Raw genomic sequence first — 25,722 nt, 5'->3', positions numbered from 1 at the left:
GGTAGGAGGGGCAAGGAAATAAATTGATCATTTATTTATTACATTAGTAAAACATACAATTTCCCAGTTATTTCCAGACAGGCCTTGCAACACATCCTGCTGATATCCCAGCTGCACATGACACTTACCACACAAACGGTGAAAAATAACACAACACTGCAAACCGTCACACCCTGTTTAGAGACACTGCAATCGATTTACCTGCGGGTATGCACTGCAAACAATTTGAGTCTCAGCACAGCTGGGAATCAGCGCTATGCATGACCTGCAATCTGGGAGATAAAGGGAAGTGGCACAAACAAATAAGCAAAAAACAAAAAGGGAGGTTAGTCCGCCCTTACACAACTCACTCAATCATCAACCGCCCTTACGGCTGGACGGACTAACCAACACAAAGTTACAAATCAATCAAAAGAATGGAAAACTGAGAGGCAGAGACAGGACAGCTGAAAAACACAAACAACATTATCGATTGAAATGTTACCCAATAAAATATCAGTTTTATTAAACCATTCAAAATCACAAAACTAAAACAAGCCGTCAATATACCTACAATACTGATCAATTTGCAGTCGATCTAGGATTTGATCAATTCTTCTATTAAAACTCGTGGTCACACCACAATATACCCACTCGCACTCGAGTGAATTCATCGCCTCTGGTTTTTTCCACAGACCTCACCCCACACACCTACTACCTTTTCAAAGCTCTTCAGCCAATCACCTGGCAGAGAGCAACAAACTGCCAGGTGACACTTGTTACAAAAGGAAGAAATAAGACGTGGTATGAGTGAAAAGTCTGAGTTCAGCTCCTCGGCTCATAGAAACACTGATTTCCTTTTATTAATGAGGCGTCTGTGGGAACAGGTAGGAGGCTCCTGATTGGTTCATAAGGTGTGAATAAATGTGTCATGTAGCTGGAAGCAAAGCCACATCAGGCTTTAGAAGGAATTCATGAAGGTCTGAAATCTGTCTGCAGTGCAGTGGAGTGATCTCCTCTCTTTGAGTTAGAAGTCTGGAAGTTTAGGAAGCAGCTGGACTTCAGGAAGCACAAATGTGATGAAGGTGAAGGTGTGGAGCGCTGTGTCAGGCTCTGCTGTGGAAATTAACTTTTGCAATATTTTCAACTGGAAAAAGAAGCAGGGTATGAACTTTGTAGCTCAATACAAAGCTCAGGGGTTAAAGGTCAAAGGTCACCCAGTCTGTGAGCAGAATCCTTAATGCAAGAAAACAACTTTCCAAGACTTTTCCCAAATTCCAGGTCAGATTTCATTGGTCAGAGAAAAGAACATCAAATTTGGATCCAGTACTCGTGTCACGACATCCTGACTGCTGATCAGCTGATCCGTCCTTCCATTGTTCATCAGAGGACGAGGAAACGTTACCACTGAGTTCAGTTTGGACAATCCACCAATCACAGAGCTCCATCAGTGATCTTACAGTAACTACATTCGCCAGCAGAGCTTTGATTGCACTTCTCTCCACCACCACTAGATGTCTCCACACTCTGTGCTGACTCCAATGAATGATCAGAGCTGCTGAGTCTGAACCTCTTTACTCGGTTGGAGGCGGCTGCTGCAGCCTCACCCTGACGCACACAAAGCTCCACCTTCAGTTCTGACACTGAAACATACACTGTAGCTAAAATGATGCAGATGTGACCGTCAGCAGCTGGATTTCCTCTCCATAGACGTGTTTCCATGCTGATCACAAAAAAGCAACAACTCAGACAGATCGTTAGATACAGCAGCTTTAACTGTAACAGTGTAATTGTAGAGTCTTTACAATGTAAAGTGCATGAAGGCAACTGTTGCTGTGATTTGATGCTATGTTAATAAAACTGAATGAATAAGTGCTGATATTTATCCAGATCGTCTCTCTGATTGATCTCTATGACCAGCCTCAGTAATAACTTCCAGCCAGCAGCCTCGTCCCTGCAGGTGTGCTCACACAAAGCTCCCCGTCCATCAGTGCTTTAATCATGATTTAAAACTTTCTCTAATAAATCACTTTCATGCTGCCTCAGACTAAAAGCCTTTATTTCACCCACCTCTCTTAGCTGTTTAACTGATTCATAGTTTTTATTTTATTGAAAACATTCAACCATTTAAAAGATTATTAATTTTTATCAACAGATTTTTAACAGGGACTATAAGGAAAGAGGACCTTTATCCCATATTAGCTGCTCTTAATAATAATCACATAACAGTAGGTGCCTGCAGATCTTTGTCCATGTTTTACATCCTTCTTTACACAGATGTCTTTTCATATTTGATGTCATGTTAATTTGAAAGCTGAGCCCTCCATCTGCCACAGCGATGTTACCTGCATCACTTTACTTTATAGCGGCTGGAAGATTTCTGAAAGTCACCAAAAACAACAAAAGTGGGACTTCCTGCTTCTCACAGAGGACTTCCTGCCAGTTCAGACAGAAAAAAATAACCTATAAGTATATAAATAAGTATGAACAACATTTCTTCATTCACATGACCTTTGACCTCGGACCGCTGAAGCTGGCTGACCTTTTCTGCTTCCTCTTCCATCCATTTCAAGTTAAAGGCCCTCCTAATAGCTGCTGGACACTTTTGTACTAACAAGGCTTTTATTGTGAAACACTGAGAAACAGTTGGAAACACTGATTTTGTTTTTTTAAGAGCATGTGTTGCTCTGACAAACGCTGCGTTCCTTACTGTGAGAGACAGAGTGTCTCCTCCGTCTGTGTTTAGCTTCCTGTGAGGACAGGAAGTGATGCGAAGGCTTATGACGTGTGAAACTATGAGGAAGCTGAACTCTGTGGCAGTCTGCCGTGATGTTTGGCTGCACACACTAAACTGAGCTGAAAGAGAGTGTGTGTGTTTTAGTATGCAACAAGAAGTGAAACACACACACACAGCAGCTGCTTTCAACACACACACTCAGTTTGTTCACATGAGGACAAAAAAACTTTATTTAACTAGGCTTGTGTGACAAGAAGACAGGAGAGTCTGAGTTCAAGGCTCTGCTCAGATGAATCCCACAAGCTCGGCAAGTTTCTGTGGCAGCTTCACCTGAGACACGAGGAGGGAGGAGACAAGGACGCTGAGGATGGTGCAAGGTTAAATGTAAGGAGAGAACCAGAACAACAAAGAGGCCTCCTCCTCCTTTATGGGAAACACGATGAGGCGAAGGAGACCCGACGAGAAGGCGCTCAGAGTACGTGACTGCTCTAAATGGAGGCAGCTTCATGGTGCGATGGTCAACAGGTGTGGGTCTGTTGAAACATCCTGAAGGTGGAGTTTGACTGCAGGCTGCAAGCAGTCACACTTCATGACAGCGCTCATCTCCCTGCTGCACCACGGCTCCGTCTAACTCTTCCTCTTTATTTCCAGATTAGCGATCAGCAGGCATGAAGTCATCACCTGCGTGGGCCTCATTTACTAACGTTTCTATGGAAAAGTTCAAACTTCTTGGAGTTTTCACACAAAATTTCCATAATCAGATTTATGATGTGCTGTTCTTCTTCTCTGTGTTGTAGCATCCTGATGACACCCCGTTTGTGCTCCAGTGGATGATGAGAGTCAAACCTTAAATACTGATCCATATGCGTAGGTTTACGGTACACATCAGGTTGTAGATGTCCCCCATTACTGATGGAAATCTCACAGTCTAAGAAGGCTAACCTGCCACTTGTTATTATTTGTATTATTTTGATATTATTGAGCCATGATGGCGCCTTTGAAACTCTGCGTCTGCTCTTCTTCTGCTCCATCCAGATCTTTGCATCACCTTGTTTTACACACTGACTCCATCAGGTTACAGAGAGCTAAGTGATGAATGACTGTTTCATGCCACAGACTGCAGATCAGTCAGTGTTCTGATGGCGCTGATCTGTCATCACAGTCACATGACTTCCCCTTGTGTGAATTAATGTGTTCTATTTAGTTCTGCAGTATTTTATTTCTAGAGTACATCTGCGTTTTATTCATTTCACACAAACTGTTGATGTAATGTCATCAAATGTCCACTAGATGTCAGTAGCCATCGGTGGACCGAGTACATCAACCTCTCTGAATACATACATGTGCGCTTAAATGAGCTCACATTATTGATCTGGACTGATGGATCGCCTTTGTTTTTATAGTCAGTGTTACTATGGAAACGACACTAACACACTATCTAGACATACAGTGGATTTGTTTGACTTCAGTCTTGATTCTGCATGGAAACAATAACCTGACATCTTTGATCATAAGTTTCAGAGCGTCGCCTGTAACCATGGTTACTGACCTGCAGCCTGACGTCACTCTGAGCAGCTGCATGTATGAATGTACATACAGGTACGCAGCTGCTCAGCTGGGTGGATGTGCTGGTGGAAACAGTGAGTGTGACAGTGATGGATAGATGCATCATGAGCATGTGACTGCTGTCAACACACACATGCACAAGTATATAAAGGTCTGTACCCCTGTGTCCTGCTCCCAAGAGCAAGAAGGAGCTCTGAGCAGCGTCACCTCCACTGCTGAGAACACAAACATGTCCAGGAAAGCTTTACTGGCTTTGATTCTTCTCTGCCTGTTTACAACTTCTGTAGGTGAGTGTTTGCATGAGAAAGATGGAAATCCTGTGTTTTGTCTGCACAGCAGTGTTCATGCACAGGTATATGTGTCTGTTTCTACACGCGTGCATCATTTAGACTCTTCTGATGTTGGAAAGAAAATGAAAACAGCGTTTTCTTCTCTTATGTGACCAAAAATCTGCTGTTTTCTTTTCTATTCTACGTGTTTATTTTTGCATTTCTGTGAAGATTCAGACATCGGCGCTAATTATCTTCCACATGTCAAGTGTTTTTATTACCGTGTGCTCGAATATCAGATTTGGAAGGACCGCTTGATTGTTTGAAGTCTCTGTGCTAAATGACAGATCCTGATTCAAGCGCGAGAAGTAAAAGCAGTGATTTGAGGCTCTCATCTTTATGGTTTTGGATATATTCTTGTTTAAGCATTGCCTGAGATTTCAGTGTGCAGAAAAAGGACATGAAAATGAGTGGAAAGAGCATTTTTATATACAACATTTGATACATGAAGACACATTTTGACAGCAGTGGCGTTTCCACGCCAGATTTACCAGGGTGGGCTCTGGGTGTTTTTTCATGGGGGCACAGAACCAAAACCAGAGGCAACATTGAACTGTTTCATCTATGAAGTGAATTTATTGGGAGCACAAACAAAGTGAACGAACATTTAACAATCAAACAGGAGATTTCACACCCTGCACATCTTTAAAAAGCACTGACTGACATCACTGTGGACCGAAACGCCTGCACGCATGGCAACAGGCAGAGTCCATAGTTACAGAGAAGTTGAGGAGGGCTTTCCTACCAGCTGGGCTGGAAGCTGCGCCTCCTGTCCCCCATTCATGTGGTGAGGATCGTCCTCACACTGGGGGGTCGTCCTCCCTCCTGCTGATGTCTGAAAAGAGACGGATGTGGAGTAAACATGAGGCTGTAACTGAGAACTACAGTAACTTATTACTTTATCTTTTCATTAGTGTTAATGATACTGTGTGGAGTGTAATCACAGGGCAGCCCGTGTCCTCCTCTCTGTAGTTCCCTCACGCTCTCCATCTTTGCTATCAGGGAACAAATGTCTGCTTTTCTTTAATGTCAGCTGATGTTGTTCCAGCTGTGACACTGAGCTCCTGTCTCAGCTTCATTTTTCATGTACGGTTAAAGTAAAAGGATGAAGTCTGTCTCTGAGCCTGTGCGGACCGGATTTGTTCAGTGTTAAAGCCATGAAGCTGGATTTCACAGTGACGAACCGTATCGCTTACCTTCGTCTCTTCACCTGTTTCCACGTTAATCGGCTTTAACGATTCGCGCTTCTTTCTGAGCGCGAATGTGCTGAGAGAGCGAGTGTGCAGCGCCCTAAAGAGTCCGTGATAAACACAAACTAGAACACTAGTTCCAGTCCCAGCGCTAAATTAATTCGTCTCTTCAGGCTTCACGGGACCGCGGGACAGTGAGCCGTGATTGTGAGCCGCGGTGGAGACACCCGCCTCTCGTCCGCCGCACAAGTCTTTTCTCCTGCGCTGATCACAAACGTGGACGCGCGTTCACATACCAAACATACGGGCGCGCGCACACATACAAGCAGCCTGATTGGATCATATTAAAAAAATCATTAAAAATCATCCCTGAGAGTCGACGTGACACTTTCTTCCTCTGCTCCACCTGCTCTACACCTGTGCTGAGTGTCATCTCAACCAGCTTTCATACTCTCGAGAAATTAAAGACAAACTTTACACTTAAACTTAAAATCAACTTGAAAACTTTAAAGGAATGTGATAATGTCATGTTAAACATTTAAGAAAAATAATCTGTGATAGCTGAGGTGACTTTCTCAACAGACTCCTCTTCTTTGACATCCACACTACATGTGTTTCACCTCAATCCACTACATAATTCTGGAGACATTGCAGGGCTTTTTGGGTCACTCCTGGACGATTGGGGAGGGGACCAGAGAAAACGACAGAGTCCAATATTGTTTCGGCAAAGTTTCACGCACAATGGCACCTGCTCTGGCCCCTGGAAGACAATTGACTACGGCTTCTAACTTAAATGTGCTCAGAGCAGAAAAACAGCATATAAGAACAACTCCATTTACATGTCTCAGAAAAGAACTGCCAATTACCAGAGTTTGATCCCCAGGGGGTGTCGCAGAGGGGCGAAATGGTCAGACACATGAACAGGTTGGTGGTGTTCTGAGGCATCTGTTTATGACTATGCTTCTTCCTCACCATCACACAGTCACCCTGTTTGCCCGGCTGTCTAGCTGCAGGTTTTTCAATGGTGTGAAGCCGAGTCTCCAATTCAGTGAGCTGCAAACAGGCTACATTTATTTCAAGTGTCATTACTGCTTAAGAAGGCTGAGGAGTAACTAAACATCTGACACAATGAGCAGGACAGTGCAGGAGGGACAGGTGAAGAGGCCATGCTGCTAGCGAGTCGGCTAAGAGCCAAGCTAGCAAAACCCTCAAGACACAATAAGTGATTACTGACAATAATTAGCAAGTGAATACACAGAGAGTGTGCTCCAGATGAAGCACGTCAAGATTACACTATGAAATAAGACGTTTTCCTATAAGTTTTTTACTGAATTGGCTACGCAGGCAAGCTACAGAAAAGCACCACTGAAGCTCGAGCACGTGTCAAAATAATTCATGCAATGCTTCAGGAACACTGTGCCGAGGCTTGGTTCATCTGAACAGAGTTAGTGATCAGTCATCAAGTTCTGCTTCAGCTTTGGTGTCTCTGTGCGAGCGATAGTGAACCAGTATGTGTGGTAATGAGAGTCGTCATGGAGCCAGCGAGGAAAAGAGGACGCTCTGCTTGTTGCTAAATAACAACCAGGCCATCAGCAATTCTGCCCCCGGGTCTGAAATGTACAGTGACAGAACTTTAACATAACGTTAAACAGAAGCTGTCAGCTCGGCTCTGTTAAGTGGACAGTCATAATGAAGAAGTTGTAGATTCAATCCTCCTTTCATAAGTTTGGCCACCAGATGTCACCAAAAAGGTGTTGGAAAGCCTCGAGTAATGAACCCTTTTTCAACTTGAGCTTCAGAAAGTTTCATTTGGCCCTCACTACCACTGTGTGTGTTGTAACAGGAACAGAATGTGATGCTCCACCACAAAGAGAGCAAACACCAAGTGACAGCAACACCGGAAGTCAGAAGACAAAATGTAAGAACCCCGAATCTCCTCTACACCTCACTTTTATACCTGCTCACCCTTGGCGATCCAATCAAGTTGTTGACATTTAATCATGTGACATCCTCCTGTCTTTCACTAACTTGGCCTTTACCCACTGTGACAGTGATGTGAATCATAAAATACAATAAAAAGTTTCACAAGAGGAGCGTACAGCAGGTCTCCTCTGCTGAAGGCTCCTGTGTTTGAGTGTGCTTGCTACAACAGTCACACAAGATTTAAATGATAATAATAATAATAACTATAATTTTTTTTAAAAAACTTTTTTTTCCTTTTATCTTCTCGAACAACAAGGTCTACATATAACTTTTTTCCTGGGAGACATCACTCAGCAGCAAAAGGAGCTTTTAGACCCTACTTGATGCATCGCCGGGCGGATGAGTAATCCACTTCAGATTCCATCTGCTATTTAAATTACCTGAACTGGAGACTCTGTGGACAGTCAAACACTGACTGCACTATTTATGTATCAACCTTTAGACGCACAAACACTGATCAGTGATCAATCCACTCTGCAGTTTACAATCCAAGTCCCAGCAGATGAAAACTGAAAGACTTTCAAATCACATGAGCCAATATTTTATTCACAACAGAACATAAATGCTTGTTTGTGTGTGTGTGTGTGTGTGTGTGTGTGTGGGACTGTTTGTCAGGTACTTGAAACAATGATTCCCAGTCTCAGTGATACCAACACTCTCTGTCCTGTTTTGTCTCCTCTCCTGCAGACCTGACAATCATCAGAGCTGTGCGTGGACAGGATGTCGTTCTGCCGTGTCAAGTTCATAAAGATTATCCCATCGCGGCTGTGGTGTGGAGGAGAATTGACGTGAAGCCAGTAGAAGTGCTTTTGTACCAGAGCAAGACGTCTCATCAAGCCAACAAGTATCCACCTTCAAGGAGCCGCATGCATCTGATGGATAGAAGGATGAACAATGGAAATTTGTCCTCGGCTCTGCAGAATGTGACTGAGAGTGGAATATATGAGTGTCTGGCCATCGATACAGAAATGCACCAGTCGAAGACTCCCATTGAGAACGCTGACACCATCATCATCATCCAGCTGATAATTGATCCAGAGGGTGAGTTTGTAGAGTCGTCCACAATCCTTTCTCTCTGATCCTTATACAGCGCCAAATCACAACTACAGTTACCTTGGTTACGCTGCAGTCTAGGCTACACTGTTCCAAAAAATAGCAATGTCAAATTATTTTACTGTGTATTTTACAGTTGCGTACTGTTTTTCTAGAATATCATTACATTTACATAAGTAGACTGTGATCTGACACGTCAAATGTAAAATAACATAACATCACTGTAAATGTAATAAAACACAATTTACTTGTTTGTTAAATATATTTTGTTGTACATATGCATATTTAGATCATAAAAATACGTCCAGAAATGTCTCCCATCATCCAATCCAATCCAACTTTATTTATATAGCACTTTTAAAAACAACAAAGTTGACCAAAGTGCTTTCCAATAATAAAACAGAGATAGCAGTTAAAAACCATACATTAAGCATACAATGAAATCAATAAACAAAATAAATATATAATTGAAAAAGAAGATAAAAATAAATCAACATGAGTAGAATAAACAATAAGATATACAATGTATAAGATTAACAAAGTAAAAAGATTAAGAATGAGCTGACTAAAAACTGACTACAAACTGACTCTGATAATACTCCTAGAAAGCCTTTGAAAAAAAGTGTGTTTTTAAAAGTGATTTAAACATTTCAAGTGTTGGGGCCAGCCTAATATGGAGGGGCAGTTTGTTCCATAGTTTGGGCGCCACAACAGCGAAAGCTCGGTCCCCTCGGTGTTTCAGTCTCGACATGGGGACAGCAAGGAGTGACTGGTCAGATGATCTGAGAGACCTTTGTGGAGTGTATTGGTGTAAAAGGTCTGACAGGTAAGAAGGAGCCAGGCCATTTAAGACTTTAAAAGCAAGCAATAAAATTTTAAAATGAATTCTAAAATGGACAGGCAACCAGTGTAAGGAGGCAAGAACAGGGGTAATGTGCTCATGTTTGCGTGTCCCTGTCAACAGGCGAGCAGCAGCATTCTGGACCATTTGCAAGCGTGATAGTGAAGCCTGATCAATGCCAATATAAAGTCCATTACAATAATCAAGGCGAGTGGTCACAAATGCATGCAACACTCTCTCCAAGTCACAAAAAGAAATAAAAGGTTTTACTTTAGAGAGCTGCCTCAACTGAAAAAAGCATGCCTTGGGACATGTGGTGCTGTTTAGATGTTCTTGTTTTATTGTTTATGGTTACGTTACTTTTAACTGTTATCTTGAATGTTGTGTTTACGCCGTGGTGCAGCGTCACTGACAGTTGTTGTTTCGTAGAGAGAGTGCTGTACCATGAGTGATTTCTGTTGTTGAACCTTGAGGCACATAGTAGCACCGGCAAGTGTTTTAATGAAGAGCTCCCCTACCAGCTTGGAGTTAAATAACAAGCTCAATCTCTCTCTGTGAGCTTCCTTGTTAAGTTTTCTCTGCATGCCACAATGTAAAACATTGCACGGACGCGCTGTGCTAATTACATATTTTGAAAAAGAAATGTAGAGGTAGGAATTGCAATAAATATAAATAACATGATGCTAAGCACCGGCCAATGAATGTGAACTAACAACAAGGTCGCGGGTATGGCTGCGACCATAGGAAAAAACCCTAATATGAAGGTACTTTACTGTGCATTTTACAGTAATGTTCTGTTCTTGTAGAATATCATTAAAGTTACGTAAATAGACTTTGACTTCACATTTTGAATGTAAATTAACGTTAAATCACTGTAATGTAATACAACATAATTGTCATGAGTATTAAATGTATCTGTCTGTACATATGCATATTTAGATTGTTAAAATACATTCACAAATGTATCATGATCTCACAAATATCTGTCCGTTATTTGAAAGATTGAACTGTTGAATTCAAATGTAATGCTATGGGAAAGTGTATAACATGATTCCTATAAGCTTGTGTTACATCACATAAGTATTATTATCATTGCTGGTTAGGCCGTTCGTGGCTCAAGAGTTGGCAGTTTGCCTTGTGATCAGAAGATTGCTGGTTCGCGACCCGGCTCGGACACCCTCCGTCGTTGTGTCCGTGGTCAAGACTCTTCACCTACCGCCTACTAGTGATGGCCAAAGGGGCCGATGGTGCGATATGGCAGCCTCGCCTCTGTCAGTCTGTCCCAGGGCATGCAATCAATTATTATTCAAACCAACTGTTAACTGTATATTTCTGTACATTTACGTATTATGATTGTTGTTTATAGGTAATTTCATAGTTTGATCACGTAAAAATGTTCCTAATTTAATGTCTAAAAGCACTTGGAAAAGGCAGAATCCCATGTCAAATTAGCGCAACAAACTGTATTTTCATTACTGAAAATAACCGTATTTTTATGGGACAGTTATTTTCTGTTATTTTACGGTCGCATTTTGGCGTCCCAGCAGCCGGAATATTACCGTTTTTTTAAGATGTTTTTTCCCCTATTTATAGATGATTTCATTGTTTAATCACATTAACATGTTCCTGATTTAATGTTTAGCGGCACTTGAAAAAGGCGAGATCCCATGTCAAATTAGCGCAACTAATTGTATTTTCATTACTGGAAATAACCGTATTTTTATGCGGGAGTTATTTTCTGTTATTTCACGGTCGTATTTTGGCGCCCCAGCTGCCGGAATATTACCGTTGTTTTAGGATGTTTTTTTTAACAGTGTACTGGGGGATTCCCATGATGCACTGAGTGTTTCTTCGTCACTCACTCTGTGTTTAGACACCTCTCTGCATTGAATCATTAGTAATTATTATTCCCTGGCTCTCTTCCCCAGCGTGTCTTTTGTCCTGTCCACGTCCCCTCACCTCAGCCGGCCTCTCAGATGGCTGCGCGTGGTTCTTTTCCTGTCACCAAACTGCTTGCTTAAGGGGGGTAGGGGGTGCACTGCAGGACACTTGGAGCATTGTTCTTTCAGTTACAGCCCCTTGATTATTTAATTTGATCAAGAAAGAAATTAATATTAAAGAGAATTTAAAGCAGTATGAAGGCCCTTGGATAAAACGTCTGCACACATGAGGCTGAGGTACTAGGAGTTATAGGACAATTAGTGTAATAATGACAATATAAGTGAGTGTAGATTGTTCTCAACAATCTACACTCACTGCTCGTGTTGTTAGGTACACCTTGTTAGCACTGGGTTGGCCCACTTTTAACTTCAGAACTGTCTTAATCCTTCAAGGCATAAATGCAACATGGTGCTGGAAACCTTCCTCTGACATTTTCTTTTATGAAGATATTGGTGATGAGACTTTGTAGAAAGCAGGGAGTAGATCATGTCTCACACCTGTCTCCTGTTTCTCACCTGCAGCTCCACCACTCAATGCTGGCGAGAGGCGGTTTGCTCCACCTACGTCTCTTCTGGTATTTTTGATTTTGGGTCTTCTCTCATATTTCTGTTTCTCTGTTTAATCTTGATGATGCTGTAAACACTGACCTCTGACCTGAAACTCCTGCCTCTGAGTTTAAACAGAAACTTATTTGATGTTTTCATTCATTTGGTTTTTATTTTGCTTTGGGATTTTTCCCCCATATAACATCTATCATTTAATGTGTGATGTGACATTTTTCACTTACAGCTAAATACACAAGCACTCACTGTGGCTGTGAGGATAAGTGATTATGCTGAGATTACATGTAAAGGGTGGAAACTGTTTTGTTTTTGTGGTTTGTTTTTAAAGATAATCACAGTGCTTGATTCACTGCAGTTTTCCTCTTTTAATCTACAGTTTTCATGGGTCATGTTTTAAGGGAGGTACTTGTTTAGCATGTTTGTACTCACAGGCAGGACTCACAGTAGTTTCACTGACTTTTATGATGAAAACAAGACGATAACTAAACACCTCTGTCAGTAAACAAGATCCAATCAGAAGTGCAGTAAGTTTAAAGCACACATTTGATCTGCCCCCACCAAACAGTGCAGCTCTTTTAGCAAACAGTGAAACTGTTTCTCATCCACTGTGACCAAAACTAAATGACACTGTTGTCAAAAGACTGCACACGTTCACGAACAGACTGAATTTACTCCACTAACAGTACAGACCAATGCTAGCCAATCAAATCAGTGTTTGTGGAGCATCAAATATCACTGCAGCAACTATCAGCGTGTTGCACATGAACACAGTCAGTAACAGGAAGCTAGCATGGCTAAAGTTAACTATTAATGCAGGAACAGCTAGCGTGTGTCGTCAGTGACTGGGCATGCTTGCTATGCCATATACTGACGGTATGCTAGAGTGTTAATGGTTCCTGTAGTCCATGATTTAGAGCAGGGGTGTCACACTCACTTTACATGGGGGCCACATACAGTAATTATAATTATAAATGGCTTCAAGTGCACATTCAGTCTGTGAGACTCGTTTAGACTCAGACTCTGAGCTGTAGCTCTGTGCTACATGCTCACATTTCTGCAATGCAAACACACTTTGTATTAATTCAATTTAATCTAATATTCAACACTGAACTCTAACTTAAGTCTTTTTAGCAGAAGCCTTATTTTTATGTATGTACTTGTACCACGGAGAACACATGAAGTTTAAGGACAAGTTTGAAACCTGACTCAGCAGCAGTGAGCCTGATATTTCTTTGTAACATAGCTCGAGTGCAGCTTTGTTTCCTTTGCTTTGTGTCTCTATCTGTGGCATCGTGACTGTACGACAATTATCCTGTGATGCACCGTGAAACAGCAAGCGCCGTACGAAACACTCAGACTTAAACACTTTTAACACGTTTAACTTTACAAATCCTCTGCTGTGAAGCTTTGCTGCTTTAAAAGAAACACTGTGTTTGTTCTCAGTAAGTCATTTAAACTGTGCTCTCTGCAACACACACACACACACACACACGCAAAACAAACCAAACCAAATCAATTTTCAAACTGAAGTGTTTATACTTACAGTCTGTGTAGCTTCTTACAAGAAGATGACTCTGTTGCCATGGTAATCCCTGCATGAATGGAAGCTCTTAGCCTCATTTTTCTCTTGTTATTATTTTTCTTTATCATTTTTCCAAGTCTGACTATTACAGACAGGAACATGACTCCTGTCACATATTAGCAAATAAACTGTCTCTAATTTTACGGCAGTTTGGTTTTAATGGAGAGAGAAAGAAAACTCTTTGAAAAAAGTTTCAAAGCGTCGACTTGTTTGTGAGCAAACCTGCACACTGAGCAGGTCTAATGATGATGTCCCTCTGTGTAAGTCATCGTCCGTTCTTTAATGTAGAAAAGCCTTTTTAAAAGCTGCCTTCGGCTCGTGTGCAGCCTGACACAGTGTTATCTCTGGGATTTCCCTCAGGTCTGCTGAAAGTGTCCTTAAAGTTGAATATTGTGACAAAGTGAATGTAACAGTGAGACTGAGCTGCTTCGTCTGTTTCTGCTGACTTCAGCTCCTTAAACATCCTGATTTATCAGCACTGCAGGCACACGAATGTCACTGTTACAGAGACGCACACACAGAGCAGGAATGTGACTGAATATCACTAACAGGAAAAACACCTTCAGCCTCAAACATGCAGTCAGCTGCTGCACTGGCCTCATGACAGACGTGAGCTGAGCTCAGGGAGCAGCAGAGGGTGGAGGCTCATTTCATACGTCTTTAAACTCAGCAGTGGGAAATCCAAAGAGACTGACATGTGACAGAGAAAAGCATCAGTGCTGTCGGTTCCAGCCTCACCTTATAGTTTGCTTTTATTTCTCTGGATGATGCAGGGAGCCTGGCTCAGCAGCTGCTGTCATGTTGTAGCCGTGTGCCTGTGACTGTACTGTGATAACTCTGTGACCATGTGATGGACTTACTGTTGATGCTGTCCTGTATTAAAGTGTTACTGCAGCCGACCTGTCTGTGTGTCACTGTCTGTTCCTCCAACCTGAGGACTGCAGCGTCTTCAGCAGCTGCTGTTTGCTGTTTGCACCATCTGCTCAGATATTCTTCAGTCTAGACGTCTTTATTTAATCTGTGCTTAATACTGACTACACAGCGGTGGAGAGTAGACTTTATCAAAGTAGATGTCTTTCTGAAAGCGCTGTAACTAAGTTTAAGAATATAATCCACTCACTGTTATCATCTTCAATGCCCTGTACCAACACAGAGCAAAGCAGCTATCTGAACGCTACTCCAACAGAGGTCGATTATCTTGTTAATAATTTCACCTCCTCACTACGTACGACTCTGGATACTGTAGCTCCTGTGAAAACTAAGGTCTCTAATCAGAAGTACCTGACTCCGTGGTATAATTCTCAAACACGTACCCTAAAGCAGATGACTCGTAATCTGGAGAGGAAATGGCGTGTCACAAATTTAGAGGATCATCATTTAGCCTGGAGAAATAGTTTGCTGCTTTATAAGAAAGCCCTCCGCAAAGCCAGAACATCTTACTATTCATCACTGATTGAAGAAAATAAGAACAACCCCAGGTTTCTCTTCAGCTCTGTAGCCAGGCTGACAAACAGTCAGAGCTCTGTTGAGCCAACCATCCCTTTAACGTTAACTAGTAATGACTTCATGAACTTCTTCACAAATAAAATTTTTATCATTAGAGAAAAAATTACCAGTAATCATCCCACAGATGTAATATTATCTACAGCTACTCTTAGTACCATTGATGTTAAGTTAGACTCTTTTTCTCCAATTGATCTTTCTGAGTTAACTTCAATAATTACTTCCTCCAAACCATCAACGTGTCTTTTAGACCCCATTCCTACAAAACTGCTCAAAGAAGTCCTGCCATTAATTAATTCTTCGATCTTAAATATGATCAACCTATCTCTAATGATCAGCTATGTACCACAGGCCTTCAAGCTGGCTGTAGTTAAACCTTTACTCAAAAAGCCATCTCTAGACCCAGCAGTCTTAGCTAATTATAGGCCAATCTCCAACCTTCCTTTATATCAAACATCCTTGAAAGAGTAGCTGTCAAACAGCTAACAGATCATCTGCAGAGGAATGGTTCATTTGAAGAGTTTCAGTCAGGTTTCAGAGCTCAGCACAGCACAGAAACAGCTTTAGTGAAGGTTACAAATGATCTTCTTATGGCCTCTGACAGTGGACTCATCTCTGTGCTTGTCCTGCTAGACCTCAGTGCAGCGTTCGATACTGTCGACCATAATATCCTATTAGAGCGATTAGAACATGCTGTAGGTATTACAGGTACTGCGCTGCAGTGGTTTGTATCATATCTATCTAATAGACTCCAGTTTGTTCATGTAAATGGAGAGTCCTCTTCACACACTGTGGTTAATTATGGAGTTCCACAGGGTTCAGTGCTAGGACCAATTCTGTTTACATTATACATGCTTCCCTTAGGCAGTATCATTAGAAGACATAGCATACATTTACACTGCTATGCAGATGACACCCAGCTCTATCTGTCCATGAAGCCAGATAACACACACCAATGAGTTAAACTGCAGGAATGTCTTAAAGACATAAAGACCTGGATGGCCGCTAACTTTCTGCTTCTTAATTCAGATCAAACTGAGGTTATTGTACTCGGCCCTGAAAATCTTAGAAATATGGTATCTAAGCAGATTCTTACTCTGGATGGCATTACCTTGGCCTCCAGTAACGCTGTGAGGAACCTTGGAGTCATTTCTGACCAGGACATGTCCTTCAACGCACATATTAAACAAATATGTAAGACTGCTTTCTTCCATTTGCGCAACATCTCTAAAATTAGAAATATCCTGTCTCAGAGTGACGCTGAAAAACTAGTTCATGCATTTATTACTTCCAGGCTGGACGACTGCAATTCATTATTATCAGGATGTCCAAAAAACTCACTGAAAAGCCTTCAGCTAATCCAAAATGCTGCAGCAAGAGTCCTGACAGGGACTAGAAAGAGAGAGCAGATTTCTCCTGTTTTGGCTTCCCTTCATTGGCTTCCTGTTAAATCCAGGATTGAATTCAAAATCCTGCTCCTCACATACAAGGTCTTAAATAATCAGGCCCCATCTTATCTTAATGACCTTGTAGTACCATATCACCCTATTAGAGCACTTCGCTCTCGCTCTGCAGGCCTACTTGTTGTTCCTAGAGTATTTAAAAGTAGAATGGGAGGCAGAGCCTTCAGTTTTCAGGCCCCTCTTCTTTGGAACCAGCTTCCAGTTTGGATTCAGGAGACAGACACTATCTCTACTTTAAAGATTAGGCTTAAAACTTTCCTTTTTGCTAAAGCATATAGTTAGGGCTGGACCAGGTGACCCTGAATCCTCCCCTAGTTATCATGCAATAGATGTAGGCTGCCGGGGGATTCCCATGATGCATTGAGTTTTTCCTTTCCAGTCACCTTTCTCACTCACTATGTATTAATAGACCTCTCTGCATTGAATCATATCTGTTATTAACCTCTGTCTCTCTTCCACAGCATGTCTTTATCCTGTCTTCCTTCTCTCACCCCAACCGGTCGCAGCAGATGGCCGCCCCTCCCTGAGCCTGGTTCTGCCGGAGGTTTCTTCCTGTTAAAAGGGAGTTTTTCCTTCCCACTGTCGCCAAAGTGCTTGCTCATAGGGGGTCATATGATTGTTGGGTTTTTCTCTGTATCTATGAAGCGCCTTGAGGCGACTTTTGTTGTGATTTGGCGCTATATAAATAAAATTGAATTGAATTGAACTGAATTGAATTGAATACTCAACAATGAGGCTACATCGAATGTTAAATGTCTTCTTATTCTCCTCAACTCAGAACAAGCAGCTTGTTGAACACAGAAACAGGAAGCTAGCATGGCTAATGCTAACTGCTAATGAAGGAACAGCTAGTAGTGTTGTCAGTGACTAGACATGCTTGCTATGCTATATACTTATGTACTAGAGCGCTAACAGTTCCTGAAGTTCATGATTCACACCAGGGGCGTCACACTGACTTTACATGGGGGGCCACAGACAGCCGTCTTTGACCTTAATGGGCCGGACCAGTGGAACTTCCTGTCACTGTGAAGGAGTCACATATTTAACTGTTTTTCTACATGATGAAGAAAAAGTTACAATGACAGAAATCTGTCAGCACGGCTCTTTAACCTGTCAGAAATAAAATCACAGAAAAGTTCTCAAAGCTCATCTTTAGTCTTAAAAAACCTAAAGTTTCTATAGCATAAAGTGAAAAAAGGTTTTCTGTCTCTAAAAGTTTATTGCTGAATTACTTTGTATAGTATGAATAAGTGAGGTTTGTATCGGCAAGAAAAGCTGTAAAACTATGAAAATTCAAAATGTCTGCTTGTGCTTGATTGTTGTGAGCAGCAGATCAAACAAGTTAAAATAATCAATTATAATCGGACTGATTCTTATGTATCGCCTTGCTACTCTCCTTGAGCACTCAACGCGTGCCACATTCACACAAGCACTGTTTCTATGCTTTAAGTGCTTACTAACTACCATTCACACACATTCATACTGTGATGGATACACCAGAGAAAACTTGGTGTTAATATCTTGCCCAAGAATATTTGGCATGCAGAGTAGGGGGAGCCAGGGATTGAACCACCAATCTTCCGATCAGTAGATGACCCGCTGTACTGAGCTACAGCCGTCCCCAATGTAATGTCTAATTATTATAAAGAGCTTTTAATGCACATTCAGACCTGTGAGACTCACTCAGACTCTTAACTGTAGCTCTGTGCTACATGCTGACATTTCTGCTAACCAAACTTTGAATAAGCTTTATATAATCTAATATTCAACTCTGAACTCTAACTTTAGTACTTTTAACCAGGGGCGATTCTAGGATCAGAGCTTTGGGGGTGCTGAGCACCAGGAGAGCTGCCCAGCCAGGAGAGATAAACTTTACTCGTCACAATGAGACTTCTTCCCTGTCTCTGTCAGTCCCTGCATCCTTAAATGTTGTCCCGAGTTCTCTCTGACTGTCACTTTGGTGCATTTAAACCCCTGTTCCTCCCTGTCCTCATCGTCTGTTGTCTCCGTCTCCGTTATCAGTCATCATAATTTTACCATCTCTGTGCAAGTCTGCAAATTTCTTTATTAATATTAGATTCTTAAATTCATCAAGTCTCTCTGTGCCTGGGTCCTCGTCACAAAACATGACATCACTGTTTTGTACACAATTTAATCCACATTTGTGAAAGAAAAGAAAAACACTTTTTTTAAAGTCTGTAACTGTCACGGCTGCCGAGGCGAGCCGTGTGGTATTGAAGGGAGAAAGGACCCAAAACGCAGGCAGTAGATGATAATGCTGGTGATGTTTTATTTACACAGTGGTGAGAAGGCAAAACAGGCAAGAGGGAAGACAAAACTAAAGACCTAAACTGGGAAAGCTAAATGACAAACCTGAGACGGTACCAGAATGGGGTGAGAGGCAGAGAGACACGGACGAGGGACGGGACGGGACGGGACACGGACGAGGGACGGGACGGGACGGGACACGGACGAGGGACGGGACACGGACGAGGGACGGGACACGGACGAGGGACGGGACACGGAGTAACGCAGGCAAACCGGCAACAGGCAGGAGAACACACAGGGCTTAAATACACACACCAGTAATCAGGGGAGGAGAGACAGGAGGGCAACACAGCTGGGAGGAATCAGAGCTGACGGGACAGGGGAAATGTAAACTGAACACACTCACATCAGACAGAGACCTTCACAATAAAACAGGAAACTCAGACACGGGGAACCAAACAAGACGTTGAACTAAACAGACAGCTTCACAAACAGACGGGGGGGACACCATAGACCAGGGGTGCCCAATCCCGGTCCTCGAGAGCTACCGTCCTGCAGCTTGTGAGATGCATCCTTGTTTCCACACACCTGAATCAAATGAATGGCTTGTTATCAGGCCTTTGCCAAACATGATGGCATGCTGAAGAGATCAAACCATTTGATTCAGCTGTGTTGGAGTAGGGATGCATCTAAAAGCTGCAGGATAGTAGCTCTCGAGGACCGGGATTGGGCAGGCCTGCCATAGACAGACGGATATACAGACGCAGACTCAGAGGCAGACAGAATATAACACATAGAACTCAAACAATAATAATCATCATCATAATAAACTGGACTATGATAATAAACTAAAAGCGCTGGGTCACCGACCCAGGACCATGACAGTAACAAAACCACCAAATCTGATAAAGGTTATTTAAATGCTGCAAACGAAGAATGGATGGGAATAAAATAAATACATATCCTGACCTTAATTACTTTACTGGGGGAAAATGATGAATGGTGCTCATAGCGAGTAAGAAGTAAACTGGGTGCATTTTTTGGACAGAGATTCACTTTTAATCTGTATGTATAATACAATACAGATACATGAAAATAGACTCCAAAAGTAGAGTCCTTGAAATGTACAAGTTATTGATAAAAAATTATTTTTTATAAAAATGGAGGCAACTTTGTATATGATACAATGTATGAAAACATCTCTACTGCAGATACTACTATGGCTCTGCAGATTTATTCCTTTCATTTTAACCTGTGTCGCCTCACCTTGAAGTTGGCAAATACTTTTGGTGGTCAACTCTCTCAAGCAGTTTAACAGTTTCTGCCTGTCACTGCTCCCTGTCTGTTTGCTTACCTGGTTCTTCCTCACCTTGTACTTTCTCCTCACGTTCCCTCTTTCCTCTCTCCCTCTTTGGACTGACAATCATACACAAATAGATTGTATTCAATTAGATGAAAAAATTACATTAATTTGAAAAAAATATTATTAAGATCACTAAAGAAAAACATCCTCTCTCAGTGTACTTTCAACCAAAAGGCAAATAACCAAACCACACGAACATCTAATAAAAGATATAATAATAATAATAATAATAATAATAATGGATTGGATTTATATAGCACTTTTCAAGGCACCCAAAGCGCTTTACAATGCCACTATTCATTCACTCTCACATTCACACACTGGTGGAGGCAGCTACAGGTGTAGCCACAGCTGCCCTGGGGCAGACTGACAGAAGCCAGGCTGCCATATTGAAATAAATAAATATTGAAACACTGATCCAACATTATCCTTTATTGACGGATCATTTGTTCTTACACTTTTACCTGAATGTTGCTCCTGGGTTTAATATCGGCACATGCACATATGTCAAAATAACCAGCTTCTCTCATTCCTTTTCAAACAGGACAGTGGTAACAACAGCAGGCTGCGGACAATTTTAAGTTTCAGATTATTTTTTTGTGTGTGTCCCGTTTGGATCTATAGCCATCAGAATTGTTGTCTTAAGGCCAAGAAAGATGCCAAGCGGATTTATTTTACCAAGTGGATCATCATGGCCTTGCCATATTGGTCCATTTGATTGACCTTTATTATAATTATGAATTTATTTTATTTTCAGTTGCTACAAACGGGACAGACATGACTGTGGGATAGGACAGGGAGAAAGAATGAAAGAAAGAGAGGGAGAGAAAGAAAACCAAAGGGGAGAAGAGACGGTGAGAAGGGGGGGAAGAAAGAAAGAACAACAAACAAAACACCTGGATCACCTGTATGGAGAAAAAAAGCAGAAGAGAAAGCAAACAACAAAGAGCAACATAATAAAAAAAAAAGCACCATCACAATAAACTAGCTAGCAGTAGATAACAGTAGATACTAAATAATAAACGATATTGTGCAGCACGCAAGATAGACAGCACACAATGTGCTTTGAGGCAGCAGCCAAGAAAGCTGTAGTCCGCGTCTGTGTACACCTGTGTGCACACCTGTGTGGATCAGCGCGCTTGTATTCCAAAGGTTTCTCCATGTAATGATCTGCTAGGGAGTGTGGGGAGCCACAGCCCCGTCCACCAGGGTATGAAGCAGGTATGGAGGAGATCCAGGCCCCAGATATCCAGAGGCCCCAGAGTACGAGGACCCGAGGAGGACCACCAAAGGGGGGGAACCGTGCCACCCTCCTGGGAAGAGCTGAGTAGAGCCCCAAATGAGAGGTCACCCCGCAGCTACGGAGCAGAGGCCAGAGGGGGTTGCAGTGGCGTGCCCGCGGGCTCTGCCGGCAGCCAGCTGTGCCAGAGAGGACCGAGCTTCAGGCCCAGAGGCCTGAGGGCATCCCACCCCCCGGAAGGAGCCCAGCAGGGCCACAGGCGCCCGGCCCCGCCAATCAGCCACCAGGAGTGAGCCGGTACATACATGAGCGCCCAGCCCCAGACGACAAGGACCACCAACACACCAACGTCTGAGGGCATCAACCACCGGCAGGGAGTGTGGTGAGGGGAGATAGGCCTCCGTACTTTAGAGGGCCTGAGATGGACCCAGAGAGGTTGAGTCTAAGACCCAACCTGACATATAGACACAGACGAACAGGCACACGCGGACACAGACGTGCATTCCCACCCCATATTCACCGCCAAATACTCGGCACTCACCCAACGTGTAGACAGACACAAATAGACACTGCACAGACAGTCGCACTCCCCAAACATACTCTATCTCCCAGGTCCAGGTACCCCCGCCCTCAGAGGGGCAAGCCGCACCTAGACCCAGGAGATGTAACCCTTCTCTCTGGGGTGGAGGCAAGCGGACCACCTCCTTATCTGCAGTAGCGGGGAGGCCCCGCATCCCAGACCCCAGTCTGACGGCCAGCATAGAGATAAAGATGGCACTGGAGTGACGGCAGCCTTTCCAAGTAGCTCTGCAACACCGAACTTGTTTCTTAACTTTCAACTGTTTTAGACTAGTCTTTTCAAACTTTTTTTTACCTTCCTTTAGTCACTCTGCTTTCTACCTCTTAGATATACTATGGATAACGCACTTTTTAAAACTTCTGGAACCAGCTCCTTCATCTACTCAAGAGCGGAGCTGCTGGCACTAAACACAAAGGCACAGACCGGCATCAGACACAATATCCTGGCCGAGCTAAAGAGGAGCTACAGAGGCTGCAAGGCTGGAGCGAGGAAAGCGGATCACCGGAGGCGATTCAAACCATCAATCCCGACAGTGATCATGGGCAACGTGAACTCGTTACAGAATAAGATTGATGAACTGTGCGCTCTGAACAACCACCGACTCTACCGTGAGTGCAGTTTGTTTATCTTCACTGCTTGGGTGTCTAATAATTTTGGAAGAGTTATGTTGTCGAGAAATTGATCAATTTCGTTTTTAGATGGGTTTATTTGTGGTGTATATAAAGTTTCATAGAAATCCCTAAAAATTGTGTTTATTTTTTAGGATCATATATTGTATTCCCAGATAAATCTTTAACAGCACATATAGTTGTTTTTTCTTTATTGATTTTTAACTGTTAGCAAGAAATTGTCCGGATTTGTTACCGTGTTCATAATTTTGCAGGCAAAGTCTTTGTACTAAGAATTTAGTCTTTTTATTAATAATTTCATTTAATTCTAGTTTTGTCTTGCATATTTTGTTTAATATTTCTTGATCTTGGTGTGACACATAGGCTTTTTCTAAGGATTTGATGTTTTTCTCTAGTTCCTGAATTTTTTTGTTTTCTTCTTTCTTCTTATGTGATGAGAAAGAGATTATTTTACCTCTCATCACGGCTTTCCCTGCTTCCCAGAGGACAGATGCTGATGTTCAAGGAGTGTCATTAAAGCCTAAATATAGAGTCCACTCTTTTTTAAAGTATTTGATAAACTCTTCGTCTTTGAGCAGTGATGTATTAAATCTCCAGTTTTTACTTGGTGTAGTATTATTGTTGTACATTAGTTTTAAAGATACAGGAGCATGATCGCTGACAGCTATAGGATGAATCTCAGTGTCTGTAATGTTACTCAGCAGTGAGCTGCTGACCAGAAAATAATCCAGACGAGAGTAGGAGTGATGGACATGTGAGAAGAAAGAATATTCCTTACTGTTGGGGTGAAGGGAGCGCCATGCATCGCAAAGACCAAAGTCGCTCATATACTGATTGATTATATTTGTGGACTGCCAGTCACGCTGAGTTCCTGCTGTATTGAGCCTATCCATGTCTTCATTTAGTCCCAGGTTGAGGTCTCCCCCAAGAACAATTGTGCAATCTAGGTGTTCGGAGAGTGTACTCAAAAAACCGTGGAAGAATGAGGGGTCATCAACATTTGGACCATATATACTTACAATACCTAGCTTTTGGTTAAGTATAGATAGTTTGACGATTAAGAATCTGCCCTCTGGATCTATAACTGTATCGAGTACTGTGAAATTAATATTTATGTATTAGAATTGCTACTCCTCTTTGTCTAGAATTATAACAGGCTGAGAACACATTAGGAAACTCAGGTGTTTTAAGTTCATTCAAACCTGTGACAGGCATGTGGGTTTCTTGTAATAAAACAACGTCTGCCTGTAATGTTTTAAGTTGGTTAAGTATTTTTAACCTTCTTTCCGTAGAGCCAGCTCCATGCACATTCCATGTGACAAATCTTAGCATGCCCATAGTTGTGTGTTTGTGGCTAATGATGTACGCTGTATGTCTCGCTTAGACGGGTGAGGAAAATGGAAACACATCTTTTTTTTTTCTTTTTTTTTTTGAGTAAAGAGAAGAAAATGCGCGGTAAGAAGCTCCATAGGTCTGACTATGTGTGTGCATAATAACTAATATGAGCAAATGTGTGCGTGTGTCCTATATCTGTGTGCGCTGTGTGGCTGTTGTAAGTGTGTTGCCTTTAAACGCATGTGTGTGCGTGATCGTGCAGAGTAAGCATGTAGAAATAGACAGTGTCGCTTGTGGATGGATAGGGAAACAGGTGATCGACATAGTGATAGAAAAGAGAAGCAAATAAACCAAAGAGCAAGGTGCACGACACGAGAGAGAGAGGGAAATAGAAATAAAAACGGAAACATTCCAATCAAAGCGTTGGCGGAGAGTGACGGTGACGTTATACTAAATTAGCAAACTGAAATTACATAGTTAAGCAAAAGTTAATACAAGAGTGTGAGTGAAGAGAAGAGTGTAGCGGATTCTTATCTGGTGTGCGGTCAATACAGCCCTGGAGTGATGCCGGGGTCGCGGTAGAGCAGTCCGTCCACGTAGAGCCGGTCCACGGCGATGACAGCCCGGGAGCCTTTCTGGATAAAACTACGTGGGACTGGGAAGAGGACCCTGCGTCCTTCCAGGATCTCTCTGGGGAACTGATCGTTCACGCTGAAATCCGTTCCTTTCAGCTCTCTGCCGCGACTCTTCACCTGCTCCTTCTGCTTGAAGTGGCCGAATTTGGCTACAATAGGACGTGGTCTCCCGCTTCCTGTCTTCGGAGCCCCTATGCGATGCACTCTATCGAACCCTATGTTTTTCACCGTGTCCTCCGGCAGCTTCAGGTGGATTTTAATGAAGCTTCTCACGGTCGTTTCCGCGTCCTCTCCGGCAGACTCTGGAATACCAGAAAACACCAGATTATCTCTCATGCTACGGGCTTGTAAATCTATAACGGTCTCTTTTATTTTTTTATTTTCTATGTTTAATTGGGTCACATTTTCGGTCAGAGATTTGACCGAGTCCCGTAGCGTGGCGTTTTCCACAGCAAGTGTTTCCACCTGCTGCTGGCTGAACTCCAGGGATTCTTTTAGAGATTTAAATTATCTTTTAGATGACGGCATCTCAGCTTTGGCCGGGGAAGACGCGCTCTGGGCCTTCTTCATTACTAAATCTTCGAAGCACCGGTCGATGTAATCTTGGAGAGCGTCTAAACTCTCCTCGTTGTCCTCCAGGGTGTTAGAGATGATAGGACAGATGTTGTTAGTTATATGACAGTTGGTTAGTTTATTTGGCAATACTGACGTTTAAAGAAACTTTGTTAAATTCTATGCTACCATTCGCTTTTTTTTCTCCGCCAAATCTCCGTACTTACTTAAAGTTTACTCTTCGCCGCCCCTCATCTGCCGTTTTTTTCCGGCAAAATTATCCACACCCACCGCCGCGCTGTGCATTCTGGGATATGTTGGGCCACGAAGTCTACACCGCCACATCCTTAAAATTCAGGGAAATGAAGGACGCATTTGAGGGCCGCATTT

The 25,722-nt window shown here is 42.5% G+C and overlaps 1 protein-coding gene across 1 annotated transcript; it reads left to right on the top strand.

Moving 5' to 3' along the window:
• The first annotated feature begins 7,538 nt into the window (after positions 1-7,538).
• LOC147300737 (uncharacterized) lies at positions 7,539-12,281 on the top strand. Its single transcript, XM_086284830.1, has 3 exons — positions 7,539-7,719; positions 8,472-8,825; positions 12,141-12,281. Exons 1-3 carry the CDS (start codon positions 7,539-7,541, stop codon positions 12,239-12,241), a joined length of 636 nt encoding a protein of 211 aa, XP_086140956.1. The 3' UTR covers positions 12,242-12,281.
• The last annotated feature ends 13,441 nt before the right edge of the window (positions 12,282-25,722 follow it).

The sequence above is a fragment of the Aulonocara sp. 'chitande type north' Nkhata Bay genome, unplaced genomic scaffold (assembly GCF_057382095.1).
Source record: "Aulonocara sp. 'chitande type north' Nkhata Bay isolate Kocher_YH1m ecotype deep benthic unplaced genomic scaffold, A_spYH_male_GT1.1 unmapped_scaffold_4, whole genome shotgun sequence".
In the NCBI taxonomy this organism is placed as follows: domain Eukaryota; kingdom Metazoa; phylum Chordata; class Actinopteri; order Cichliformes; family Cichlidae; genus Aulonocara; species Aulonocara sp. 'chitande type north' Nkhata Bay.
The sequence above is the reverse complement of the archived record's forward strand: the minus strand, read 5'-3'. Positions and strand labels throughout refer to the sequence as shown.

Coding starts and splice junctions, on each gene's coding strand:
- LOC147300737 (XM_086284830.1), top strand. CDS start 7,539: ATGTCACCAAAAAGGTGTTGGAAAGCCTCGAGTAATGAACCCTTTTTC. Junction 7,720..8,471: donor CGGAAGTCAGAAGACAAAAT/GTAAGAACCCCG, acceptor CCTCTCCTGCAG/ACCTGACAATCATCAGAGCT. Junction 8,826..12,140: donor GCTGATAATTGATCCAGAGG/GTGAGTTTGTAG, acceptor TCTCACCTGCAG/CTCCACCACTCAATGCTGGC.